The sequence below is a fragment of the Carassius gibelio genome, chromosome B17, assembly GCF_023724105.1.
Source record: "Carassius gibelio isolate Cgi1373 ecotype wild population from Czech Republic chromosome B17, carGib1.2-hapl.c, whole genome shotgun sequence".
In the NCBI taxonomy this organism is placed as follows: Eukaryota; Metazoa; Chordata; class Actinopteri; order Cypriniformes; family Cyprinidae; genus Carassius; species Carassius gibelio.
This window is the reverse complement of record NC_068412.1, coordinates 16,632,536-16,658,750: the sequence shown is the minus strand read 5'-3', so window position 1 is coordinate 16,658,750 and position 26,215 is coordinate 16,632,536. Positions and strand designations below refer to the sequence as shown.

General features: G+C 36.7%; 1 protein-coding gene across 4 annotated transcripts in view; it reads left to right on the top strand.

The window, feature by feature from the left end:
• grid1a (glutamate receptor, ionotropic, delta 1a) overlaps positions 1–25,887 on the top strand; it is a 223,726-nt gene extending 197,839 nt beyond the window's left edge. For 2 of the 4 annotated variants that reach the window (XM_052581349.1, XM_052581351.1), the window contains 9 exons: positions 4,656–4,757; positions 6,558–6,755; positions 6,948–7,278; positions 9,306–9,444; positions 14,887–15,082; positions 18,822–18,988; positions 20,547–20,787; positions 22,415–22,550; positions 24,154–25,887. In XM_052581349.1, the coding sequence (XP_052437309.1) occupies positions 4,656–4,757; positions 6,558–6,755; positions 6,948–7,278; positions 9,306–9,444; positions 14,887–15,082; positions 18,822–18,988; positions 20,547–20,787; positions 22,415–22,550; positions 24,154–24,542 (1,899 nt within the window). In that variant the 3' untranslated portion in view covers positions 24,543–25,887. Of the gene's footprint in view, positions 1–4,655; positions 4,758–6,557; positions 6,756–6,947; positions 7,279–9,305; positions 9,445–14,886; positions 15,083–18,821; positions 18,989–20,546; positions 20,932–22,414; positions 22,551–24,153 lie in introns of all 4 variants that reach the window. The other 2 variants (XM_052581350.1, XM_052581352.1) reach the window with 2 other exon arrangements.
• Positions 25,888–26,215: the final 328 nt, after the last annotated feature.

The following is a 26,215-nucleotide window of genomic DNA, read 5'->3' as shown; positions in this document are numbered from 1 at the left end:
AAAAGTCAACAGCCCAACAATACAGGAAGAAATTGAGCTTCATCTCTGCACCTCAAAAGCCTTTCTCTTTCCCCTTTGCTCTGCATTTGCTCTGCACGACTCTGTCTCTGTTTCCTACTGTACACTAACATTTGTGTGTAATCCTCTCTCCCTGGCTCTTTGTTCCTCTGCCTCTTTCCCCCATGTACGCTCAAGTAGAGACATCAAGCTCATCAGCTCTCCAAGTCACAAATAATAAAAGCTGTAAACTTGACAAAATGTTCAAGTGTTTTCACAGGCGGGATCCTGGTTGGCTTGTAGCACTAATATCACAAACAAGAGATGACAGAACAAGAGTCTAGGAAATGGCACAAACCAGCTCAGAGTCTGGCTGTACAAAGTGGCCAACACAACACTCAGCAATGACAAGAGATATACTTTAGTTACAACTGAATCTTACCTTTATACTTTATACATATGCAAAACCCTATACTTTCAAAACAAAATAAATTAATAAATAAATATATGATTTATTCTAGCTTAAAGCATTATTGTTTATCAACACTTGAATATAGGTAGGTTTCATAAAAGTGCGTAATTCTAAACAAAACGTTGAGAAAAATAAAATTTTTATCAAAAACTACATCTGGATAATATTCAGTACAATTATCCAGTAAATCGCTTCCATCCATACCTCCAAAGCTTGCACAGACATATACCACTTCCTGAATCAACATTTTACTCTGTAACATTATGCGGTTTTAATTTATATGTTATATATTGATGATGATCACATTATTTGAAATATGCATATGTTTACATAAGAGATTGCTCATTTCTCTATCCTGTTCACGTGTTTTTGTTCGGGAGGTTTGTACTCGTTTCGGACATTTGTAAAAGAACCCCCCAAGTGTATAACAGTGAAAACACGAAAAGCCGTAAAAACTGGCAGGGAAGCGTTGTCTTCTAAATGACAGTGATGATCAATGGTGGGGAAAGAGTTAATGGGCTTCCTGTCAAAGTAAATACTGGGTAATGTGACGATACGCATATGTTATTAATCTTTACTGCTCTGGTCAAAGTAGTAGTTTACCAAACAATTTTTTTTGTATTCTCACTTTCATGTCATTCCAATGTTACCAAGAATTCTCAAAAAATTTGAAGGGTAAATAAATGATGACAAAGTTCATATTAGAGTGGACTGTACCTTTAACAGGCACATGATACTGAAATTTTGTAAATGTAATTCTACACACACATCCTCACAAACTGGAGATCTCTTTTGTGCTGTAGTATAGATCTGGCTTTCAAGTGTTCACTGACAGAACATCTCCAGTGGACAAGCCACATTGCTCTTATCTCTGTCAACAACCACCCACATGATTAACTATTTAACAGCACAGGCAAAAGCTAAAAGAAAAAAAAATTGAGAAAGCATACAGAAAAAAAAAATCCCTGTCAGTCTCACCTGGGAAACCAGGGCATGGAAAGATAGAGGAATTATTTCAGCTTACTGAAATGTGTATAACAGAACAGTTGTCAATTTACAGCTCTCTAAAGGCAACTGAACAGCTACATTTCTGTTTCAACTTCAGTCCAAAGTAAGACTATAGCACAGTTGATTAAATCACACTATTTACCAATCAATCTCTTGAAATATCTTCAATTAAAAAAAAATAAAAAATCTTTGAGAATCTCATGCCGTGGAGCCAAATTGGCCAGTGAGACTCGCTGTATGATTGCGAGTATGATATTGCTTTTAAACAACAGTTCATTAAACAAGAAGTTAATATTAATGCACTTACATTTTAGACACAATATCTGCAGTGTCTGTCTGTTTTTGCTCACCCAATGAAAAAAAATCCTAACGAAGTGGAATCACTGTTGTGCATCTTCTAACAATAGACAGCAGTGTTTTATTCCTGCGTGGATCAATTTGAATGAATCACTTATCTGAATGGTTCAATAAATCATTCATAGAGACACTGGCTCATCCAAAATTGCATATTATTTGAGTAGGTACATCTTTTGAATTAGTACTTTATAACCATTAAGCATGTTTGCAGTATGAATATAACCAGGACATACTATTTCTGTCATGTTGTCATTGTCATGTGAACTACTTGCATCAGCTGCAATGCTTTACTGCCATTCACATATCCTCTTTCATGGCCTGATTGCATAGTAAAGTCCTTCAGATGTGCACTTCAGTTTGCATTTTCAGTTGAAAACATTCACTTGTTTCATTGCCAATAACTGATTTTATACCTGAATAGTTCAATGTTTTTGAAAAAACCACTTGAGTCAATGATTCAATATTTTTTTTTATAAAGCCATTCCTTTGTTTCATTTGTACATGAATGAAGGTTTTTTTTTTTAAGTGCCCCTATTATGGGTAATGAAATGTCCATATTTTGGTTTTGGGAGTCCCCAACAAAAAGTTGACATGCATGCAACGTCAGATAAGACTTTCATTGTCTTACAATATGCATTTATTTCTACCTTTTCCTTAACGACTCCCAAACAATTTGCTTAATGATTCATTTTTCCAAACCCCTCCTTTGCATGATGCTAATCTGCAGTGATTTGTCCGATTTGTCTCATTTTCATTTCATCTTGCCTGTGATGGCTGAAAAGCAGCGTTTGAGAGTGCAGTGCTGCTTTGTTTACAGCGTCACTGGGGAAACTGCTATTTTAATGCTAAAAACCCAGTGGCAAAGAATGAATTTGCATTTTCACTCAGACCAATGCTAAAAGACCAACAAGTGGGTGGGCAATATGCTAATGTTTCATGTTGACGTCAGCTTGGGATTTGTTTTAAAAACTCATTTCAACTCAAGTCACCTTTATTTATATAGCGCTTTTAACAATACAGATTGTGGCAAAGCAAATGTAAAGGATTAAATAGGTAAATAGTGTGTCAGTTTCAATGATTCAGAGTCAATTCTTTCTTTTGAGTCACCACTATTGGACATAACTTGCTGTAAATGACACTGAAACTCCCCACTACTACAGAACAAACGAAGAGAAATCCCTAAAAATATATTTTTTTCAAATCCGTGCTTTCTTATTTCTTTGTTTCTGCTTCTTTCTTCTCTATTATTCTCTATTCTTTGTGTTTTGATAATCTAAAATCTAAGCTTGCTTGTAAAAGCTGAATCTGCTATTGTAGGTGAGGTAAGGGTTATTATTGTGACAGGGACTGTGTACTGGACACTGCAGTGAAGATATATGATTTGTGTCATTGGGGCAGATTCTAAAGCCTCTGTCATTCTGTCACTCACAGAAGACTGTGGGCTCAAACGCTGGCCAGACAAGAGCCGTACATGATTTCAGGGTCAGAGTTACTTCTTTTCAAGATGTTAGTGCAGTGGCCTGCTGGATATTGGGATTATGATGAATGGGTCTGGATTTAAAGATAGACACATCCCGGCTTTCTTTTTAAAGTGTCGCACTGTTTTACAGAAATGCTGTCATTGTTTGTGGAGGGAGAATATAGGCATTGTCATTTCTCCTCTGGCTCAGAAACTGGCTTATATGCTGCTAATGTGGTGATTCACATAATACTCATAAAGATGAGAGTGGTTTTGTTCATGGAATATAATATAAAGAAACCGAAATTGAATAAAGATGAATGTGCATGTTATATGTTATCTATATGCATATTCAGTAATAAAGTAGTTTTCATATCAGGATATTAATTGAGACGTTTTCACAGCAGCACTTTATGTTTCACTATGATTGAATTGATCTTTCAGCCCATACTAATTGTATTTGAGCTTTTTTGTTTGATTATTTGCTTGTTTTTAGCCAAGATGTTCACCTTATAAAGTATAGTCGACTGCAATGACATCATCATATATATTTTTAAATTAGCTTTCTGCTTTTCATGGACAGAACAGTAGGAAGGAGGTAGGAAACACTGGGAGAGGAGAGGGGAGAACAGAACCTGGAGCCAGTTCTCCAAAGTGGGGTTGAAGTCAAAGTGCTACCCACAAGGCTATGGCTCTGACAACATCATTGTAATATTTGCATTTACACATTTGCGCCATACAAAAAGTTACAACTTAATCTTAACTAAAAGCATAAAAACTGTTATTTTAATAATTTGGAATTTAAAAAAATTAAGATTTTTTTTTGTTGCTGTAGTGGCATCAGTTCAGCTTCAAGGCCTTCAGAAATTTCAGAAACTTTTGATAGAGTTGTTCTTTTGTATTGTTTTCTGTTTTATTGTGTTTTCTGTGCTGATATTGACTGTAATCAGCAGCCTGTGAACATATATCGACAAAGGGCAGGTGTGTGAGTGTGTGCGTGCACACTTGGGTGTGTGTTTCTTTTTAGTTTTTAAAGAGAAGGGGAAAATTTGACAGCTGTTGGTTAGGCGACCACCTCACACACACTTAAATGAACATTTTCACCTGGGCGTGTAACAAAAGCACAAACAGCTGACCCTCTGAGATGAGACCTGAAGGGCTACTGATTTCTGTTCAATGATGAAGGGTCTGCCATAGATGAAAACATGTTTTGGGACAAAAACTCAGGTCATGTAAGGTCGGTCATCCCTGGCTTTCAGCAACTGTCCTTTTCCTCCTTCTTAAATCTTTTTCTTATTCTTCCTTTCTTTGCAATCATTTTCTGATAAAAGCTCAATCACAGTCTCTTCCTCCGTCTCCCAGCTGGCGACGTGGGACTCTGATCGTGGGCTGAACGGCAGTCTGAGGGAGAACAGGGCCGAGCATGGCATGCAAGGAATTACTCTGAAAGTGGTGACTTTGCTGGTGAGTATTTCAGTAAATCTGATTCCACTCCCGTAGGTACAATCAGTGTTTTACTGATGTCAGGTTACTCTTAAAGTCACTGTAGTATAAAAAGCATACACTAAATAGGGCATGTTCATGGAATAACATTTTTTCTTCTCCCTACAACACATTTCTTGATGAAAAATATTGTTTAAGCCATTAATCTCATTCCTAAGCCTAACTGTGACCTTAATGCCAATATCCATTATGACTCATACAGGAAACTTATTCCAGGAATGTTTAGATGTATAGATGCTGATTGTTCTAAAAATGTCCTGCAAGTAATGTTTAGGCAGTAAGAATTTTTTCCAGAAAAAACAGAATTTTACTTTACATTGCATCTCCTGTTCCTGCTATTCATCTAACAGCATACTAATTGTGGCTAGGGTTGGGTACCAATATTGATTTTTCAGTTAATCCTAATCTTCATTTGAATGATTAGAATGATATATGAAAATATGTAATATACTAGTCTAGTTGAGTGCTTGCTGCTGCAATACAGTATATCATCGATCACTGGTTGTCATAAACAGTATATGTTTCCACATGGTTGGGCTGTGTGGTTTTTGTCTTGACTCTCATCAGATATTAGTATTTTAGTCATGCAGACTTTTGATGGTTGTCACTAGAGATTTCTGTGGGGTTTGATCTTTATTTTTTCTCCAGTCTATCTTTGTTGTGGTCTCTCTAAATACAATTACAGTGCACTAGCTTGAGTCTTAGATATTTCATCTGTCTGTATTTGAGTGCGCAGGGCCTTCTTCACAAACAGTTAGATTTGTTTGGTGGCGATATGCCTTACTGCAAATTGCTCAGGTGAATTTGAAAAGGTAATTTCTGTCTGATGAGGCATTGCACGCTTTCCTGGTCATGATGTAATAGGTCAGCTGAAACACTTCATTTTGATTAACCTCAGTCCAAAGGGTCCCAGCTTTCACTGGTAAAAGTGTCACGTCAGCCAACGCTTTAAATGTGACAGAAAACCAATCTGACCACAAGTCATGACCTGAACAGACAGATTCACCACAGAAATAAGGTTTGCAATCAATATTAAATCTTTTATTTGCAGAAATATGTCCAAACATATTATTGAGGCTCTGCTTTCATCCTTGCTTCCCTTTAAATAAGTAAATGATAAGATTCAATCTAATAATAGCTATGTCAACTTTAAGCCTGTCTGTTACTGTCAAGATGCTGTGGGCGATACATGTGAATTGTGGGAAATGTAAGACTGTAATATCATTGTTTGAAAACATCTGGGGTTAAAGCAGAAGTGACACTAAAGACAAACATTATGTTATACAATATGTAATGTTACAAAATATTTATATTTCAAATAGATAAAGTTTCTGTGCACCAGCTGTTTTCAGCACTGATAATAATAACAATGTTTCTTGAGCACTAAACCAGAATATTAGAATGATTTTTAAAGGATCATGTGACACTGAAGACTGGAGTAATGGCTGCTGAAAATTCATCTCGCAATCACAGAAATCAATTACATTTTAATTTATATTAAAATAGAAAACACTCATTTTAAATGATAATATTTCAATCTGAGATTTTTAACTCTATTTTGGATATTTTTAACTTTGATTTTTATTAAAAAATCTTAGTGACCCCAAACCTTTAAATGGTAGTGTATTTGTAGGCAGAACAAGCATATTCATCCTTTTATCACTGCTTAATTCAGTTCCAGATCAGGGTTCCAAAGTATAATTTAATAAATAAACTAACAAGTGAATCAAATGAACCCCTACATTTCACTTTTGTCTTCAGGAGGAGCCGTTTGTGATGGTGGCAGAAAACATTCTAGGTCAGCCCAAAAGATATAAGGGATTTTCCATAGATGTTCTAGACGCCCTGGCCAAAATTCTGGGTTTTAAGTATGAAATGTATCAAGTGGCTGATGGGAAATATGGATCTCCTCAGGCCAATGGGTCTTGGAATGGAATGATTGGAGAACTAATTGGGAAGGTGAGAGTCACATTTATAATGACTTATGTGAAACTGCATATTGATATCAGTCAATTAATTGTTAACAGCTATTGGCACATATGGTTATGAAGGCATTGCTCTTATTCAGATTTACTCTCTTGTAACTTATACAGCCAGATTTCACTTGTGTTATTGTTATCTCAGACTGCATGTTGATGTATTACTATTTAGAGAGCAGATGTGGCTATTTCAGCCATCACCATCACTCCTGAGCGTGAGAATGTGGTGGACTTCAGTAAACGTTATCTGGATTATTCTGTGGGAATCCTGATGACTAAAACAGAAGAGAGACTCAACATCTTCTCCTTGCTGGCACCGTTTGACCTGGCAGTGTGGGCCTGCATTGCTGCTGCCATTCCTGTGATGGGTGTCATGGTCTTTCTGCTCCGACGCGTCCAGTCTGTCCGCTCCCAGAATCCTCCTGGGCCCCACCAGCCTGCTTCTGTCACGACATCCTTCCAGAGTGCCATCTGGATCGTCTACGGAGCCTTTGTACAGCAAGGTGAGCTGGGTCACGTCACATGAACATGAGGGATGAGGTATTGCTGAATAATCACCTCACTTTGATGGTGCAATCAGTTGCTGACATTCTCATCTGCAGGAGCACTGCTAATGCAGCGTTTTAAGACTTTTATTTTAAGAAAATATATTTTAAGCAGAATATATTATTCACCAAATATTTTAAAGCACTAGAGACAGTCTATAGAGTCTTATATTTTGACTGTTTGACTAAATATATTATTCCATGGGAATTCTGTAACTCGCAGCTGCATGTGTCTAAAGGTGCCTATGAAGAAGAGGAGCGTGTTTTGTTGAAGATTTAGATATTGTAAATGGCTGCACTTTTCCGTTCTGCGTACTCTGGGCAGTAAGTCAATACCAGGCTGACTCTTAAGTCTCTCAGATGTACACTAGCAAGTTAGACCAAGATGCAAGCAATTTACAGCAGCTGCTGAATGATATTTACTTCTTTTTTTTTTTCCTGCAGCTGTTTGCCAATTTGAAGTTATAAGCCTTGGACCCATAAATTAATAATGAAATACACACGAGTAATTATGAATATAAGTTTTTTGCATTTGGGTCCCGTTTTTAAATAAACATTTACTTGTCACTTATGAAGGACAACCATATGATATGATTATTGTCCATCATCAGTCCTCTCAAGTGGCCAGTGTGACTAGAGATACTGTACTGTGCAATTACTGTGAAATTTTATTCAGAAATTATGAAATTATTCACTAAATCAAAAGTGACAGTGAGTAAAGAAATTTGCAATGTTACAAAATATTTATATTTCAAATAAATGCTGTCCTTATGAATTTTCTCTCCATCAGATGATACAAAAAAAAAAAAAAAATCAGCACACAGAGTATCACAATATTACATGTTTTCTTGAGCAGTAAATCAGAAAATTAGTATGATTTCTGAAAGATCTTGTAACACTGAAGAGTGGAGAAATGGCTGTTGAAAATTCAGCTTTTTTCATTTACAATATTTCACAGTGTTTTTCATTTTACTATATTATTATGATCAAATAAATGCAGCCTTGGTGAACATAATAGACTTCTTTCAAAAGCATTAAATAATCTTTCCAACCCCAAAGTTTTTTGAATGGTACTGTAGTAGCTATTTCATTTCCAGTCATCTAAAATTTGGCATATTTTACTTTGCCCTAGAATACATGCTACTATGTTTTTAATAATTGTCATTAATGGAATCATTTGTAAATATTTAGGAAAATCCCTTTTCTAAACTTACATATTGATGTGGAGGTGCATGTTTAGAACAAAAATTGATTCAAAGATTCAAAGATGTCTGGGCACATAAAAGCACCAGCATTTTTTTCTTCTTCTTCTTCTTCTTCTTCTTCTTCTTCTTCTTCTTCTTCTTCTTCTGGGAGGTTATATTGCAAACTAGTGCACTCTCAACCCAATAATGAGCATAGTTGCCCACTTAACCTTTGACCTTTCCAATTACATACTATGTGGATATTCTTTCAGGCCTAAATGGACATTTCAGATCTCTGATAATTTGGCTCAGAGTCCCAAAAGAAAACTTATAGCTCCTAACGAGCTCCTTTGAGCATGATAGCAGCAGATCTTTTCCCTTCTCGTTCTATTCTCACCGTCTCTGTGTCGATGATGACATTTCCAAGACTGTGTGCACTCGAGAGGAATATTGTGTTGACATTTCAGCACAGGCTTATAAGGTGTTGAGCTTTTCTGAGAAAAAAACGGGTGATGGGAGAATGAATCTTATTACATAGCTGCAGTGCTGTGTCACTGCCAAAAAGCGACGGGAAGAGAAATAATGGAAGGCTGAAATGAGATAAAATCACAGATGGGCTCAGTGATATAGACAAGGGGTCAAGGTTTAGCTGGTTAGCATGAACCAGTTAGACCCTGCTGTCGAAAAACTGCATTTTTCTCCATTCTTTGTGGTTTTTTGTGAATCAGTGTATCTTTTGAATTGGTGTAAACAATGACAAGCAATCTGTATAATGTTTTCTCTTCTTCCTTGTGTTTGCAGGTGGTGAATCCTTCATGAGTTCAATGGCTCTCAGGATTGCAATGGGAAGCTGGTGGCTATTTACCCTCATTGTCTGCTCGTCCTACACGGCCAACCTGGCAGCCTACCTCACCGTATCCCGCATGGACAACGCTGTTCGGTAAGCTAACCCATCCAGCTCTGTGTCTCAGTGCCAGAACTCCACACATCTGCAGATGCTTGTCCATATGCAAGCTTGTAAACCCTTACTCATCACACTGTTGGTTACATGGTGTGTGTCATAGAGTGTTGTTAGAGCTGCCACATCTCTAAACGTATATCTCCAGGTTAGGATATTACATCACTGGATTACATTCATTAGCATCAGCTTAGAGCCTGCAGGGCTGCTAATTTTTACTAGTTGATTAGTCATTCAGAAAAGCAGTCGATTAGTCTGTCGGTCAGTGTTTACCTTGCGAAAAATGGCTCACAATGCACCATGGCGTTTCAGCAAAGTTCAGCACTGGGTTAACGGAGTACGCGGGGTGAGAAAGTGTCTGCTAATTGATGTGGGATAGAGAACACGAAAATGTGTGTATCTTCTTTATTACACGGCTGCAGTCCTGTGTCACTGCCAAGGTAAGTAAGGAACATGAAGGAAAAATTAGATAAAATCACAGAGGGGTTCAGTGATCTAAAGTAGATAAGGGGTCCAGGGTTAGCTGGTTTGCATGAAGCATTTAGCCAAATGCTGTACTGAAAAGAATGTTTTTCTACAGTATAATTTGCTTAAAATATCAAGCACGTTTTATATTATCCGACTGGATGGATTCAGAGTCAGAAGCGGAAAAAAATCACAAGAAAAGAACAAGTCTGTCCCCATCAAACACTGCACTATTTTCTGTATAATATCAGTTAGAATCTGCAATCTGGCTCTGAATTTAGGCAACTAACACCAACTTGTTCAGACTGTAAGTCAGGGCAAAAACCTGGGCAAAATTTTTCAAGCTTTAAATATAATTTTTGGGAGGTCATTTATGAGAATTTTGGCTTGTATGTGTATATGTTTAATGGATTTTGACCGTCTCATGTCCACAGTATCATTGTTTTTTGCTTAAAATGCGCTTTTTTAACACAAAGCACACTAGCTTAGTCATTTGAAGAAGAAACTAATAATTGATCCAACGCGACAGAACCAGTAATTCTGAAAGGCATAGAGGAAGTAAGTCTAAAATTGAAAGTAGAAACATTGTGAGTCAACTAAATGCTTCATATTTCTTCAAATGAAATCTGAAATCACAGCAGGCTGTCTCTTAGATACCACGTTGGTCCTTCACTTCCCAGCAGGAAGCTCACAGTTCCTTACAATCCCCATAAATTCCAAGAAAGGTCGCTTCATATTAAAGTCCTTTCTTTTTTAGAACCTTTTCTTCTATGTGTTCTAGGCGTTTTGTCAATGCAGGATGCTCTTCAGAGAAATTTCATGCACTTGTTGTTATAAACATTCAGGTCTTTGTTTTATATATATATATATATATATATATCGCTAAAAACTTTCAGATAGCACAAACAATGCGCCACAAAAGAGCTGCAGTGATTATTTTCTTTCTTCCTCACTATAGAAGAATAATTGCATTGTCACAGCAGAAATAAATGCTCTTTCTGCTTTATAACCTCCCTCTTATTTGACTATGAGAGTTGTTTTATATGAACTGGTAATGCCCTACCTGATGTGCAAATAGTTTCCTCCTCCCTCTGTAAATGTTATCTGCCTGCTCATTGAATTTGGCCCTCTCAGCTCAGCTTAAAACCCAAAACTGGAGAGGCTTATTGCATTCTGTCTCTCTGAATTCATACTATATACTCCTGGTGGACCTGTTAGTTCACCAGCGAAATGCCCAAAGGTTCAGCTTTAGAACATTAATGGAGAGTTTGGTGCAGTCACATTTTTTATTCAGCTCTTGTGAGTGTGTGTGTGTGTGTGTGTGTGTGTGTGTTGAGGCTCTGGGGGATTATTTCTTCCGTCTATCAGTGGCAGCATCCACAGCTGCTATGGTTGTGCTAATCACCTTGTTTGTAACAGTTATTAAAATCAGGCAGCCCTGCTGGTGCATGATACGGTATCGTTAGCATGTTGGGAGCCCACTGGGAGTCTTTCATATCTCTCGCCAGCCTTAAGTGTAAAATGGGATTCAGGCTTGACAAATGTTGTGTTCAGTCCTGAGGTTCCCAAATGCTCGGCTTCACTATTCCAGTGGGCTGTGATTGGCTGATGGAAGTGATGGAAGCATCTAAAGTGCAATCGAATTTGTATGATATAAAAACCGTTGGATGTGTAATTTTGTTTATAAAATATAGGTCTTTTATTTTGCATTGTGTTTGTAAATTGTTTGCAAACAGTTTTGTGAGCATTTAGTGACCCTTTTAATTTGCATGTTTTTTTGTTTGTTTTTTTGGCTTCGGAACACATAATTAAGAGTGAAACTGAGTGTTTTAATACAACACCATATTTCTATGCTTAGTTGGATGTAGGGCATCTAGAACATTTTCATACAAAACAAAAACAAGATAATGGATCACATCCAAATTCATTTCCCCATTACAGCTAATAATACATTTTATAGAGCACCTCTATTGATTTGTCCTGCAGAGGCCGTGCATTACATGTTTAGTACTGTCAGTCAATTAAACATTTTACATAATATGCTGATTAATTGATCAAATTGATTGCAAATTGAAATGTACATACAGTGTCAATATCTGCGTATAAAAATCTAATTAACACTATCTGAGACTTATTTTTACAATGTTTAGTGATTTATAGATGTTCATTTATCATATTTATTTATATTGCTGTTTTATTGCAGTTATATTCTATATGTGCTGTTCTAACAAATTTTCCCCTAGAGGAAAATAAAAATATATTATTAGTATATATACTAGTATGTTAGTATATACGAACATCTTTGGCAATTTTTTTGTTTCTTCAGGTTTTCTTCAGCATCTCACACAATAAGCACATTTTTACTTCAGTGTGTCTAGTAAAAAAAAACTTCAATGATTAAAAATGCATCCCATGACCCCTGAGCTCATTCTGTTCCATTCAGTTGCACACTGTCTAGTTGTTTTTGAATGCAAGAACACGTCTTGTGTTAACAGCTCATTACTCATTCTTTGCAGCCTTCTTTCAATAAGTGTGGTTTAGTGAAGAGTGTTGTCTATAGTAGCATGTGGATCATGGGTCATAATTTTGTTTTTTTAACCACCAGCCACAAACATCACAATGGAGATGGTGACCTCATACTGTATATGCCATCTCTATAGTTTCTACTGTAGGCAGACCATAAACTTCATTCTGTTTGCATGAGAACAAGTGGAAAACAGGAACTTAGAAAGAGTGTTGATCAGTCCATGTTTTGTAAACTGAAGCCAAATATATGTATATTAATGTATATTAATAGCTTGTCTCATCTGAGTGTAATGATGGTCCATCTGTCCATATGGGTCAAATTAGAGACCAAATTAGGCTCAATAGCTGGCATGTTTTTATTATGTTAAAACCTGAGAAAAAATAAATATATATATATATATATCTAAATATATATATATATCAGTTAATTTTTTTAAAGTTTTTGAAATTAGTCTCCAATGCTTACCAAGGCTGATCAAAATGCAATGAAATACTTATATTGTAAAATTCATTTAAAATTTAAAAGAACTTTTTTATCGTTTTATTTGATATTTAAAAATGTTATTTATTCATGTGATAGAAAAGATGATTTTTCAGCATTCATTACTTCAGTCTTCAGTGTCACAGGATCCTTCATATTTCATTCAAATACACTGATCTGTAGCACAAGATACCATTTTATTATTATCAGATTTGAAAACATTGTGCTGTTTGCTTTCCTTTAGTATTATATATTATTTAACCATTATATATATTTTCAATATGTTGATGAGTAGAATGTTTAAAAGAACAGCATCTATAGGAAAGTTAAAACTCTACAAAAGGTTTTTTTTTTTTTTTTTTTTTTTTTTTTTTGTGGCAGTATCACTATAATTAAACTGATTAATTGTTCTGATTCTTCTTATCTTCTCAAGATTAACAATCTGACTCATTGAATCTGCAAATAATTGTGCTGTCCTGTTAAATAGCCTTGTCAAGGGTGATGGAAGATGCTTATCTCAACATGAAATCACTCCCCACTAAAACCAGAAGGAGAAGCAACACAGTGTCGTTACACAAGAGGGAAGAGCAGCCGGCTGCCCTATAAACATCACATGGACTGCATGACATCGGAAGTTGCAGATGGAAGGCAGCAGCTGTGAGCTGCAAAATCATTTAGAACTTTATTTTGTCAGGGGAAATTTTTCCCCCCCAAATTATTCAAATAATTAATGAATACATCATGTTTATGCATTCATTCATTATTTGTGACAGTTTAAGTGTTGCTATGTCTAGTCTGCCTTTTCATTAGGGATTGATTGTTGCATGAGCTCTTTTTTTGAGAAGAGAGTATCGTTGCGCCTGTTGGTCTACCCACCAACTCGCCTCTACTTTTTGTTTAGTTTTTTTCTAGAACCTTTTAAAGTCTATTTTCAGTGTGTGTGTGTGTGTACAATAATTTATGTGATTTTTTTAAATAACAAAGCAGCCATCCAGCCCACACATAATAATAGAAAAAATGCATGCTACATGCATACATAAGCAGATGAGCAGCCAAATATTTTCATGCTGTTAGATTGGTACTTAGAGAGCCAGGTCAAGAAGTGATGGTAGTGTAAGATAAGGGACTTTCATTAACCCCCATATTACCCTATCGAAATGCAGCATATCAGTAGCTCAACCTCACACATCTGTGTTTCATGAGCGCATTTAGGAGGAAAAGTGTCATGGAGAGGTGATGGACACATTGCCTGTGTTATGATTGTTTTAATTAAATTTTTTATAAAATAAAATAAAATATATATTTTTTTATTTTATTTAAAAGAAGAGAGAGCATGTTGTGAATGTATTTCAGATTCTAAGCCACCTAAAACTATAGACAATAATGAATTATTTTTTTAGTGTTTTATTTCTCCTCATTTAATTTATTTTCTGTTCTTTTAAATCTTTACAGTCATGGTAATAAAGCTTTGCTCACTCTAATAGAGCAATTAAAAATAAAGTGAAATAATACTATCTGTGTGTGTACACTGTTACGTGTTATTCAGTTGGCTGAAAAGCACCATATGATATGCTTAAATGGTTGGTTCCAGCGAGAGTACGATTTTAATTGTTTAATGCTCCTTTCACACTGTTTATGCAGATTGTGAAATGTACCATTCACAGCTTTTTGTTGTTGATGTTTGAGGAATATCTAGACCTCCAGATTGTTTAAAAACTAAAATAATAAACCAAATCATCCAGAGCATGACAGTAAACACAGTAGCAATTTCGCAAACACATTCTGAACATCAGGCATCAATAATTCTTAGCATACAGCATGTTAATTAGCTAACTTTGCCTTCTTCCACACTCTGTTTTCATGTCTGTTTTTATTTAATTTTCAAAATAATGTGCGTTTTGAAATAATATATGTGACTTGTATATCTTTTGTTATTTTTATTCTCAATCCAGAACATTTCAAGACCTTTCCAAGCAGACAGAGCTGAGCTACGGAACGGTGAGAGACTCTGCTGTGTTCGAGTATTTCAGGGTGAAGGGCACCAACCCCTTGGAGCAAGACAGCACTTTCGCCGAGCTGTGGAGAACTATCAATAAAAATCAGGGACAGGACAATTCTGTGACCTCTCCTGCTGAAGGCATCCGCAAGGTATCAGACACAGTCCTGTTACTTACAGATGAGGTGGGAGTGGGGATCAAGAGTCCACAGATGTAGCCTAATACAAACTTTATGATGCCAAGGACCCCTAAATATAAGGTGGCTGTTTATTTTTGGTATATACAGGCCCAATATAAATACATTTATAATGAAAAAAAAAAAGAATATTTCAAATGCATTGTTCTTTTTAGCTTTCTGTTCATCAAAATAATCCTGAAAAATATTTGAAAATTTCCACAAAATTAAAGGGCTGTCAATCAATTAAAATATATAATCATGATTAATTGAATGATTGTCATTCAACTTAATTGCATTTTATCTGTTCTAAATGTACCTTAAATTAATACTTTATTCATTATATTATTAATTTACTTGCACGAGACGGTTTACATTATTTGCAGGCCTGTTTACTTCTACTGAACATGCAAAATGTGCATTTATTATTTATTAATACATTTGTTTTCCTCTCTATGCCCACATACTATAATTTGATGGAGCCAAATTCTCAATAAATCTGTTTTCATTGTTATATTTTAATGTTTCTGTTGTCAGAAAACCAAATGAATATGAAATATTGACTGAAACGCAACCCATTAAGACTGCTGTTCCTTCCAAGATGTTAATCTGCACAAAAATCCAGATTTATAATCGAGCCATTGTCTAATGAAATCAAATACACATAGGATAAAGATAATACTGTAGCTGTGCTGTGATTTCGGCTACACTTTAATTAGAGAAGTAACATAATAAATGGTTTAACTAAAAGCACTTTCCTCTCAACCACACGCTGAACAGAACAGATGCAAAACCTCGCCCTCACAGAGTCACAGAGACTAAATAAGGTTTGTACAGTCATGTGTTTATGTATTAGGCTATTGCTTTGCATTTTATCTATATATATTTATATAAACACACATAGCACATGAAAAAGGGGATAAGAGGAGTAATTATTATTAAACCTTTTAAAACCGCATTAGTCAAGTTAATCAGAGTGGAGAGCTGTCCGTGGTGCTGTATTTCTGCTGTATAGTAATTCGTAAGAGCTGTCCGTGGTGCTGATAAGAGCTTTTCTGTCCACTACCATGTACATGAGGCTGGCTGGCTATCGGTAGCTCTTTGTAATCCAAAGCATGTTTCACAGAACACAAAAAGAGCCCAGCAGTAAACTGCAGTTTGTTTAGGTTTGAAACAGGAAAATTCAGGCATCTTGCATCATTAAAGAGAGAAAGGAAAATGTAGCACGCAAGTCTGACAGAAAACATGACAAAACTGCTATAGACTATCAAGATAAATATTCATTACTCAGACAATGTAATATCCATCCATATTGTGCGAGGCATAAAAATTATTCATATGCTGCTGAAAGCATTTATGTATTTGTGCTTGTTTGCTAAAACTTTCAAAGTCACTTTGTATACAAACTGTTGCTGGTACTAAGAGAATCTTTAAGACACTCAATATACACATCAAAACATTTGATAAACATCAAAAAATTGCAGCTATTGAATTTCACAGCTCGTCTTATTGTGCTATATCCACTGGCATGCTTTTTCCAGGAGATATCACCAAACCATGAATTTCTTTATGAGAGTTTTTCAGCCCAGTTACATAACTGGCTATTAAGCTAGCAATTCAGCAGGCTCAGAATTGATTTCTGAAGCAGAATAATGAAAAGAGATAAGACCAAGAGAAATTGAAGCCTGTACAGTTGCACCCCCACACGTTGGATGGTGTTGAAAAGTACTATTGTTAGGCCATCCATGCTGAATTGTTTAACTACCAGTAATTGGCCAACAGATTCACATATATACACAAGCGTTTCTTCAACTGTGGCCACTTTTGTCCCTGTGGACTAGAAAATAAATTATCTTACAGCAAACATTTCAAACCCTCACTAGTATAACTTGTTTGCTAACAATTTCCAGTAGTGTATAGACATTTATTTATGTTTTTTTCCCCCTAATAGACATGAACATTTTATGTGTCGGATATAGGGCCATAACCAATGGACAGTATAGCATCATTTCCAGTTTTAAATTATATATATATATATATATATGTATACACAAACACACACACACACACACACACACACACACATTCAATTCATTTTGATTTAACCCCATGTATCAGGTTTGTCATTCAAACATGAGTGCATCTTGTTAAACTGACTTGAAATGGATGCTTTTTGGCTTAACTTGATGTTTTCATTTTGAAAGAACATATCAAGTACCTCAAAATAAGTTTTACACTTCCCATCAAGCTTTTCACAGGACTGGATATGGGGAGATTGAATGTCAAAATAAAGTATTATTTTATGCATTTATTTATTTTCTTTCATGTCTAATGCTCTATTATGTGGGCATTTTAAAATATTTATTTCTATTGGTGTATCTTGTGCAGGTTACGTTAGTGTGGTGAAGTGTGGAGCATGTGGTTGGGTTGAGGACTTGCCTAAAAAAAAGTCTAAAATACTTTTTTTTTAAAAAGAAAAAAAAAGTGACTCCAATGAGAGTGCTAGTGCATGATGTACACACAGTACCATCCTTGGATTGCCAACAATTAAACATCATATGTGTAAAAAAGTTATATCTTACTTGCTAATGTTGTTATAACACTTTGACTGAACTTGCATGGACAGTGGTTCTACACGATGTAAACATATTATCTCTACTCAGATATTTCATATAGGATGAACTAAAGCAAAATGAGTAAACTCAACTTAAAATTAGACATGTCGAAATATCTTGATTTATTCATGTTCAAATAACATGGTACAAATACGTGGAACCACTGTCTATGATTGAATCATGTTCCGCCAAAGAGTTATTTTTTTGAGTGTGGTTTACACAAAAATATTAAGCAGCAAAAAAAAATTCGGTTTGCATCATTGATGATAATAATAAGAACTATTACTAATAACTAAGCCCTAATAATAACTGATATTAACTGAGCATCAGATCAGCATATTAGAATCATTTCTGGAGGATCATGTGATAGCTGCTGAAAATTCAACTTTGTCATCACAGGAATAAATAAAAAATTCAAATACATTCCACTTGTATACCTTTCTTAGATTTGATATCTGTGCTTTAATAGTTTGAGAGTATCTAGATCCTACTAATGGATACACACTTGAAAGACATTCTGTAAATATAATTTAAGTCAGCGATGGATATTTGTAGTACTTTATAAAGAGTTAGGGGAAATTTGATGTTTATATGGAGGAGCAAGGAGACGGTAGATATCCTGTCATTTCTTCTTTGACATCCTTTTTTTTTTTTTTTTTTTTTTTTGCACTTGTCATATGAAGGTTTGTTATAACCATATGGTTGTGATAGAGCCTGAGTTTAAAAGAAACAGAAAGGAAAGCGGACGCTTGTGCTGCTTTATTTAGTGTTGTGGGGGAGGGAGGGAGGAAAGCCATTTGCCCAAGAGAGAGTGAAATCTCTTGAAAAAGGAAGTGGGGGAGGCTAGTTTCCAGAGAAGAAACAAGTTCAAAGCCATCTCATGACTTTCAGTGAAATATAAACATCTTTCATTTTGAATGATGTCTGTGACCTGTCTGACAAGAACTGAGTGACTGAAAGAAGAAGCTATTCATCTTAAGATAACCTCCAGATTTGTTTACGTTACTATTATCAAAAACACAAAACCCTGCCATGATGTTCAGCCATACATGGGTAAAATAAACACTGAGCCCGTGTGTGTGTGTGTGTATTTCTCTCAGGTGAAGCGGGATCCGTACGCATTCCTGTGGGACATGGCGGTGTTAGAGTACGCCGCTCTGACAGATGATGATTGTTCATTGGTGGTCACAGGAAACAGCATGAGCACCAAAGGATACGGCCTGGCTCTGCAGCACGGCAGCCCCTACAGAGATCTCTTCTCACAGAAGTGAGCGAGTGTATATGTGCAATATGATCAGAAAGAATGATACAAGTTGGTAAAAAAAAAAAACTTGACACCATCATTTCAATCATTTCAAGTCAATATCAAGCTCCAAAGCTTCGCAAACATCACACTACATGACTGTGATGGATTGTTTCCCTTTTTCTTTCATCATCTGTCCTTTCTCTTATTTACATAACATTTATTTCCTTGGCAGACGCAGTCTTGCCGGAGAACCCATGAATCGTGTTGAATCACCAGTGTCTGCTTCTCAGTGCATTTATTTTCATTCCCACCCATCCTTTCTTCTCTCCACTGACTTTAAAGCACCTCACCCTGCAGCCCTTCATTTGTTTGACTATAATTTGCATTCATATTTTCAGCTCGTACCGACGCTCTGCTCACATACTAATTAGCTTTAGGGAGGTAAGCTCGCCGGCAATTAATAATTCACATATCAGGAACATCGGGGCCTCGTAATGCATTTTCATGGAGGATCTTCTACAATCACCTTTCAGTCTGTTATGGGGAATTAGAATCAAACTTGTTTTAAATTAATACTCAGGACAAATGCAGTTGAACAGACTTTATTTTTCAACCTTTGACATTTTAGTTTCCATCATTAGTTATTGACCTTTTTCACTGTGTCCGCTTTCTGAACATCTGCTGCATTGAAATGTATAAGTACTAAGAAAACTTGTCCATGAATATAGAGAACGCAAATTAATAAGGCTCTATAGAAGAACAAATGTTTTATCTCTGCCTTTTAATTGAGGAGATAATTGCCTCACTTTTTGCATTTGAAAACTAGCAGCATTATAAAGGAGCATCATTGTTTCTTGGTCATGTACCATGGCTCCATGGCCAATAATTGTAATAAAGGGGTTGGTCAAAATCATGTGTCCCACCAACAGCAAAGTAACAGAAAACCTCAATATTCACCTTGAAGACCACAGAACCACTTCACAAACCCAGCATCCATGATAGAGTTGCAACTGCTAAAACTTTAAGCACAGACACCGATAATAAAATTTGTAAGATGGTGTCACGATCATAAAACCTGGCCAGTTGGGACACCAACTTCAACATCTACCCTGGCCAAACAAATCACCTGACTTGAATATTGTCACACTACTGTGTAGTTTTGATAATAGTTTTGATAGTTTTAGAGAGAGGAGTGAGAAGTCAATTCCAGGATCTTTAAAGCAACTGGCAGATGTTTTCATAGACAACATTCAGCTAAAGCCTATTCAAAAAGTGTATGAATCTATATAAAAACATCTGGAAGCTGTATTAAAGGAATTTAATACCTTCAGAAATATTGCTTATTTACAAGATTTTCATATTACTTTGTCCAACCCTTATATATGCCTCATTGTCACCTTTGAGTCATATTTTGTACTGAACTTCCCTCTTGTAATAAAGTTTTCAACTAAGTGGTGGAACTGGCAAAATCATTCATTTCAGAATGTCGTTTTTTATTATTCAAATGAAAGCAATGAAAGATTAGTAGCTCAGCCCTTTTTAATAATCCATTAACAATCCATTTTCCTTTTCACTTCAGGATCCTTGACCTGCAGGAGAAAGGAGACCTTGACATACTAAAGCAGAAGTGGTGGCCACGAAAAGGTCGCTGTGACCTGGACAAGCACGCGGAGCCCCAGCCGGAGGGCCGTGCCCTGAGACTGCACAGCTTCGCTGGGGTCTTCTGCATCCTAGCGGCAGGGCTGCTGTTGGCCTGCCTGGTGGCCGCTCTGGAGTCATGGTGGAACGGGCCACGCTGTCAGCGTGCACAGCCCAAAGAGGTGACCCCACAGGCGGCCAAACTACGGCCAAGCCCTGCCCACCGCGCCCAGGACTGTACAGCCACTGCCACACTCTACTTTATGGATCCAGACGCCACTGACGCAAGTCCTGATTTAGTCGAGCTCCAGTACACCCAGCTATAGGTGTGACAATTAAGAACTTACTGCCTCCCATTTGCTGAAGTGTTGCCAAAGAGAAGGCAAGAGGGAAGGGTAAAGGGGGGAGGGAGTCACTCAAGAAAAGCACAAGATCACCTAAGAAAAAAAAACAGATCAAATTTATTATTAAAAAGGATAGTTCACCCAAAGATTAAAAAGTCATCATTTACTCACCCTCACCTTGTTCCAAATACATATGAATTACTGTCATTTACAGAATATTATAAGAATATAATAATAATATCTTAAAATCCAACCAATTTATACAAAAAAATGTCTTTGATAACCTGAAATGTTTGATGTACTCAAATGCTCATCACAATTTGGAAAAAGTTTTTCCGCTGATTGTTTTGTGACTTTATGCTGTCTATATTATAAAGTCAATGGAATCCAAAAATGCCATTTGTTCACAAACCAGTGAATACTGGTTCATGCTTTCTATCAGAAAACATTTTCAGTAATTTTAATTTTGCCATATTATTAACAATGTCTTGCTACTTTTGTGTCCTTTCTGGAACTTGAAAGTTTTGGTACCCATTGGTTTTATAATGGCCACAAACAGCTTAATCGTTCTTCAAAATATCTTCTTTTGTGTTTCAGAGAGTAAAAGAATTCATATGAGTTTGGAACCACAGAAAATAATGAAAGAACATTCTTTGTTTGGATGTACTATCCCGTTAAGTGGAGATGATAGCTTTTGTATTCAAACCCATTAGCTCTGTGTTATGGGCACCTACAAGTGTTGTTCCATTCATTAAATTGTTGTTTCAGAGTAGCTTTCTGCATACAAACATCCCCAATTTGCAATATCTGTCAATCACAATACCTCTGCTGCTTCTGCTAGGTTGTTAGGGCAAAGGTTGTACCTGGATCCCTAAACTAAAGTGTGTGCAATGAGAAAGCCAGAGACTTATTGACTTATGTTCAAGTGTTCTGCAGTTACTCTTCCGTCCTTGTCTCCTCTCCTTCTCTCTTTTCCCTTTGGTGATATCTTGAGCTGAGGCAAGCAGGTTGGTGAGAGCAACAGCTCATAAACCACATATTATAGTTCGGGAAGGTTGATTGTTGATAACGTAATATAAAATTTTACAGACATTGTTGAATAATAATGATAAGACATCTGTATTACGACTTCCATTTGTCAACTGCTTGAAATTTGACTGGATTTGAATTAATAGCACATAAAGAGATAAGAACTTTTACTAGCTTTCAGACTATATTGCTTTCACCAACCAATGCCTTGTTCTTGCTTTAAGGTCTGTCATATGCCTGTATAATTTGAATGGTTCTTTTAAGTATGATTTTGTTTGGTTTATGATACACTGTAAGAAGGGAGTCACTGAAGCTCTGGCAAGCAATAAGAACCACACGATAACCAACTTGACATTTTATATCCCTCTCTGTGTCTTCTTATTGCAATTATATGCCAATGTCCAGGCAGTCACAGGTTCTCTATGGTCTCATACAGGACACTAAGGGCTGCACTCTGGAGATGGCATCTGGGCCATTGGCATATAATGAAATTGCACCTGCTGCAGGATGCGCACGGGACGTTTGGCCAGAGAGAGAAAGAGACTGGGAAGACACGCAGGCTTTTTACACAGGTCAGCCAAGACCTGAGCAGGGATACCTGTCAGTGGGGTGAACAGGGCTTGATAATGTAGAGTCATTTAGAGGAAGGACAAGCGTCCTCCTGGAGTGGGTTAGGACTCCAAATCAATCAGATTATATATGTGGATGTGGGTGGAGCAGTAATTACGACTCACTCATGCAAAAAGAACTAACTGATGACAGAGACCCAGGCAAAGTCAGAGACATTCATTCATCCATATTGTCTGGATTAATAAGTACTTTCTGTTTAGAGTGATGACTTTATTCATGGAGTCTCTTTGCCAAAGAAGCACTAACAGGAATCCCACTGTGTGCCTCTCCATTTCGCTCCACATACTCATCAAATTCATCCTCTGTTTGTCATCCATCAGATCACCCATTCAGTGGCCACACTAGTGTCCCAAAATATTGCAATCTGGATTCCAAAAGGAGATTGGCCTCAAATTGTGTTGTTTGTCACGGCTGTAAGTGCCCCCAAATTGGGTGTATTTTAATGGCGAATAAATGCATTTTTAATTAGAGCCACATTCAGACTTTCTTCTACAGCTGCATTAGCTCTGCAGTAATTATCTCTTCATTGATCTTATGACTCAGAAACATAGTCGCATAATGTGACACCTCTAATTACCAATAAACGATACAAAACTGTACAATATACAACTGATTCGCTGGTATTGACCAGGCTAGAGACTTGAGGCCTCTGCAATTTAGTTAAGGGACAAGTTCACCCAAAATTGAAAATTCAGTGACGTGTCATGTGTTCCACATTATAGAGGTTTGAAACGACATGAGCGTGAGTAAATGACAGAATAAAATTTTTGGGGTGAACTATTCCGTTAAAATGGAAAGGATGCATTACTTATGAATGCTTCATAGTATCACTTCAAGGAGTTCAATGCTTCAAGGAGTTCACCCTCCTTACTCCCTTATGGAGGATGCATGGTATGAGAATTAAATGACTGTGTGGGAAAAAAATGTAAGCAGTTAGCGGCCTGTTAATGTGGGCTTGATTCTTTCATTAAGTAGCACGCCATGGCATCACTGGCGCATGACCGAAGCTATTTCACGGCAGAGCGTATCAAAGAATGTAGAAATACCCCTCCGAAATAAGCCCGAAACACTGGAGATCCAAAGCATGTGTTTGCTTTTCAATTTATGGCCCATGTTTCCCAGCACTCCCTCTCATTTGCATCATTGATTTCTTCCATTTCACAACTTTTCGGATATGAAGCTTTTTTAGCAGTTTAGACCTTTTGCTTGCTGGAGCGGGTGGGAGAAGAGATGGATTTGATTTGATTTTTATGAGATTATTCCGTGCTGTCAGTAGTATGTTGTGTAATTGGTATCATTAATCAGAGCTGATGTGATTGTTTGGAACCCCTGGTAAACACCTTCTGCTCTTTTCTGAAATATTGCACGCACTTCCACGTTCTTTTCATTCACATCTGTTCTTGCTCCAGTGCCTGTCCACTTTTAATTTCTCACTTCTTCTTTCTTTCTTGCCTTTTTCCACCCCACAAATCAATTCCCGCCCCTTTCATCTTTCCCCTCACCTTGGGCTTGGTCTCAATCTGCCTCTTTCTTTGTCATTCCCAGGACAAAGAGGTGAATCTGGAGCAGGTTCACCAGCGTTTGAGTGGGCTGATGGAGGACGATCTGGCGCACAAGCAGCTGCCAGGGCAGTCTCTGGAGATCTCTGCCCTGGACATGGGCAGCATGCGGCCACAGCAGAGCTCCCAGGAAGCCAGGAGAGATTTCCCCCCTGGGGGCCTGTCCGTGACTTCCTTCCTCCAGGAGGGTCCTGGGGTCGGCCGCGTGCACGGACGGAGCCTCCCCCTCCCTCTCAGCAGTTCCACTCTGCCACTCTCCATGCGCTGCAAACACCGGGCACCCAACGGAGGCCTTTTCCGCCAGAGCCCCGTAAAGACACCTATGCCCATCTCTTACCAGGCAGTGCCCAGGGGACCCATTCCAGAAGCCATTGATCCAAGCCATGGGACCTCTATTTGAGCCGACCGGTCTGAGTATTCTAAAGACTGTCAACCAGCCAATCACAAAAACCAGGTTTGGAACAGGTCTGGTTGCATTTATACAATTACATACATACAAACAGATATGGAGATCTCTCTTTTTTTCAGTACAGATACATACGACTGTGAGATGCTGACTTTCCTTGCCTGTACATATTTGTATATAGTGAGAGACAGCAGTGAAGTCAAAGTGTATTTTGAATATTCATGATTTTTTTGAAGTTGAGTTTAAAAGAAGTAATTACCTACAATACAGACTGTTTGAATGGCTTTGTAAATTTTGTTCTAAAATAAAAATGAGAATTCCTTGTGGATGTTTTCTAAGTGCCACGTTTAAAGATTTTCATTTGAAGGAGAAGAGATGGGGAGGAGACAAGTGAAAGAGAAACAATCTGTGAATCTTTTGATCACCTAATTTATTGTTTAACATAAAAGCTTTAAAGAGAAATGAATCAAAGAAACTGCAGGTTTGTGGAGGCACCGTAATGTAAAGTTTGATCCCAGGGAACAAAGTTTCAGTAGCAGCTCGTCATCATATGTAACCCTGGACCACAAAACCAGTCACCAGTAAAGTTTTCTACATTGAGATTTTTAAACCACCTGAAATCTGAATAAATAAGCTTTCCATTGATGTATGGTTTGTAGGATAGGATATTTGGCCGGGATAAAGCTATATGAAAATCTGGAATCAGAGGGTGCAAAAAAAAAAATAATAATAATAAAATTGGAGAAAATAGCCTTTGAAGTTGTCCAAATGAATTCTAAGCAATGCATATTACTAATCAAATATTATGTTATCATAATGAAAAAAGAAAAAGAAAAGAAAAGAAAAATTTCTAATTTTGGCCCATACATTGTATTTTTGTTTTTTGCTACAAATATACCCCTGGTTTTGTGGTCCAGGTTCACATATACTCTCAGAGTGTATGGAGGCTGAAGCTGTCTTAGCCTTTGACAGCCATGTGTACAAATTCATCTGTAGAACAGCATACAAAACACTAACCTTTGATATCAAATACATTATAAAAGATACATATGTACATTATATGTACATGAAATTCTGCATACTCATATGTAATGGCTACATTTGAGTCTTTTTATAGTGTACTCTTAACAGACGAAGAAATATAAACAAATCAATATTGACTATGTTGCTTCTCTTTAGTAGAAAACTGAACAATATTAAAAAAATATTTCTTTATCCTGTTCCTGAAACCAGTAGTGATTTTAACATGTTGGAGGAAAATCACAGTGGTGTTTGAGATTCTTTTGTTTATAAAATAAACTCTTTTGCATCAAATCTTTTATCCATTTAGTGTTTATTGGTATGATTATCTTCTTAAAAACGAAAATAAGGTTCAACTCACAATTAACTATTAATATGGTTTAATTTATAAATGCATTATTGATAATTGTTACAATTTCAAGTTAATTTATACAACTTGGAATGTTAAAAATGTATTGCACTGTTTAAATGTTTGGGGTCTTGTTTTAAAGACAACTTATTCAGCAAGACTGCATTAAACTGATCGAAGTGACAGTAAAGACATTATATGATGTTGGAAAAGATTTCGATTTAAAATGAATGCTGTTATTTTGAAATAAATATTTTATTTTTATATTTAAAA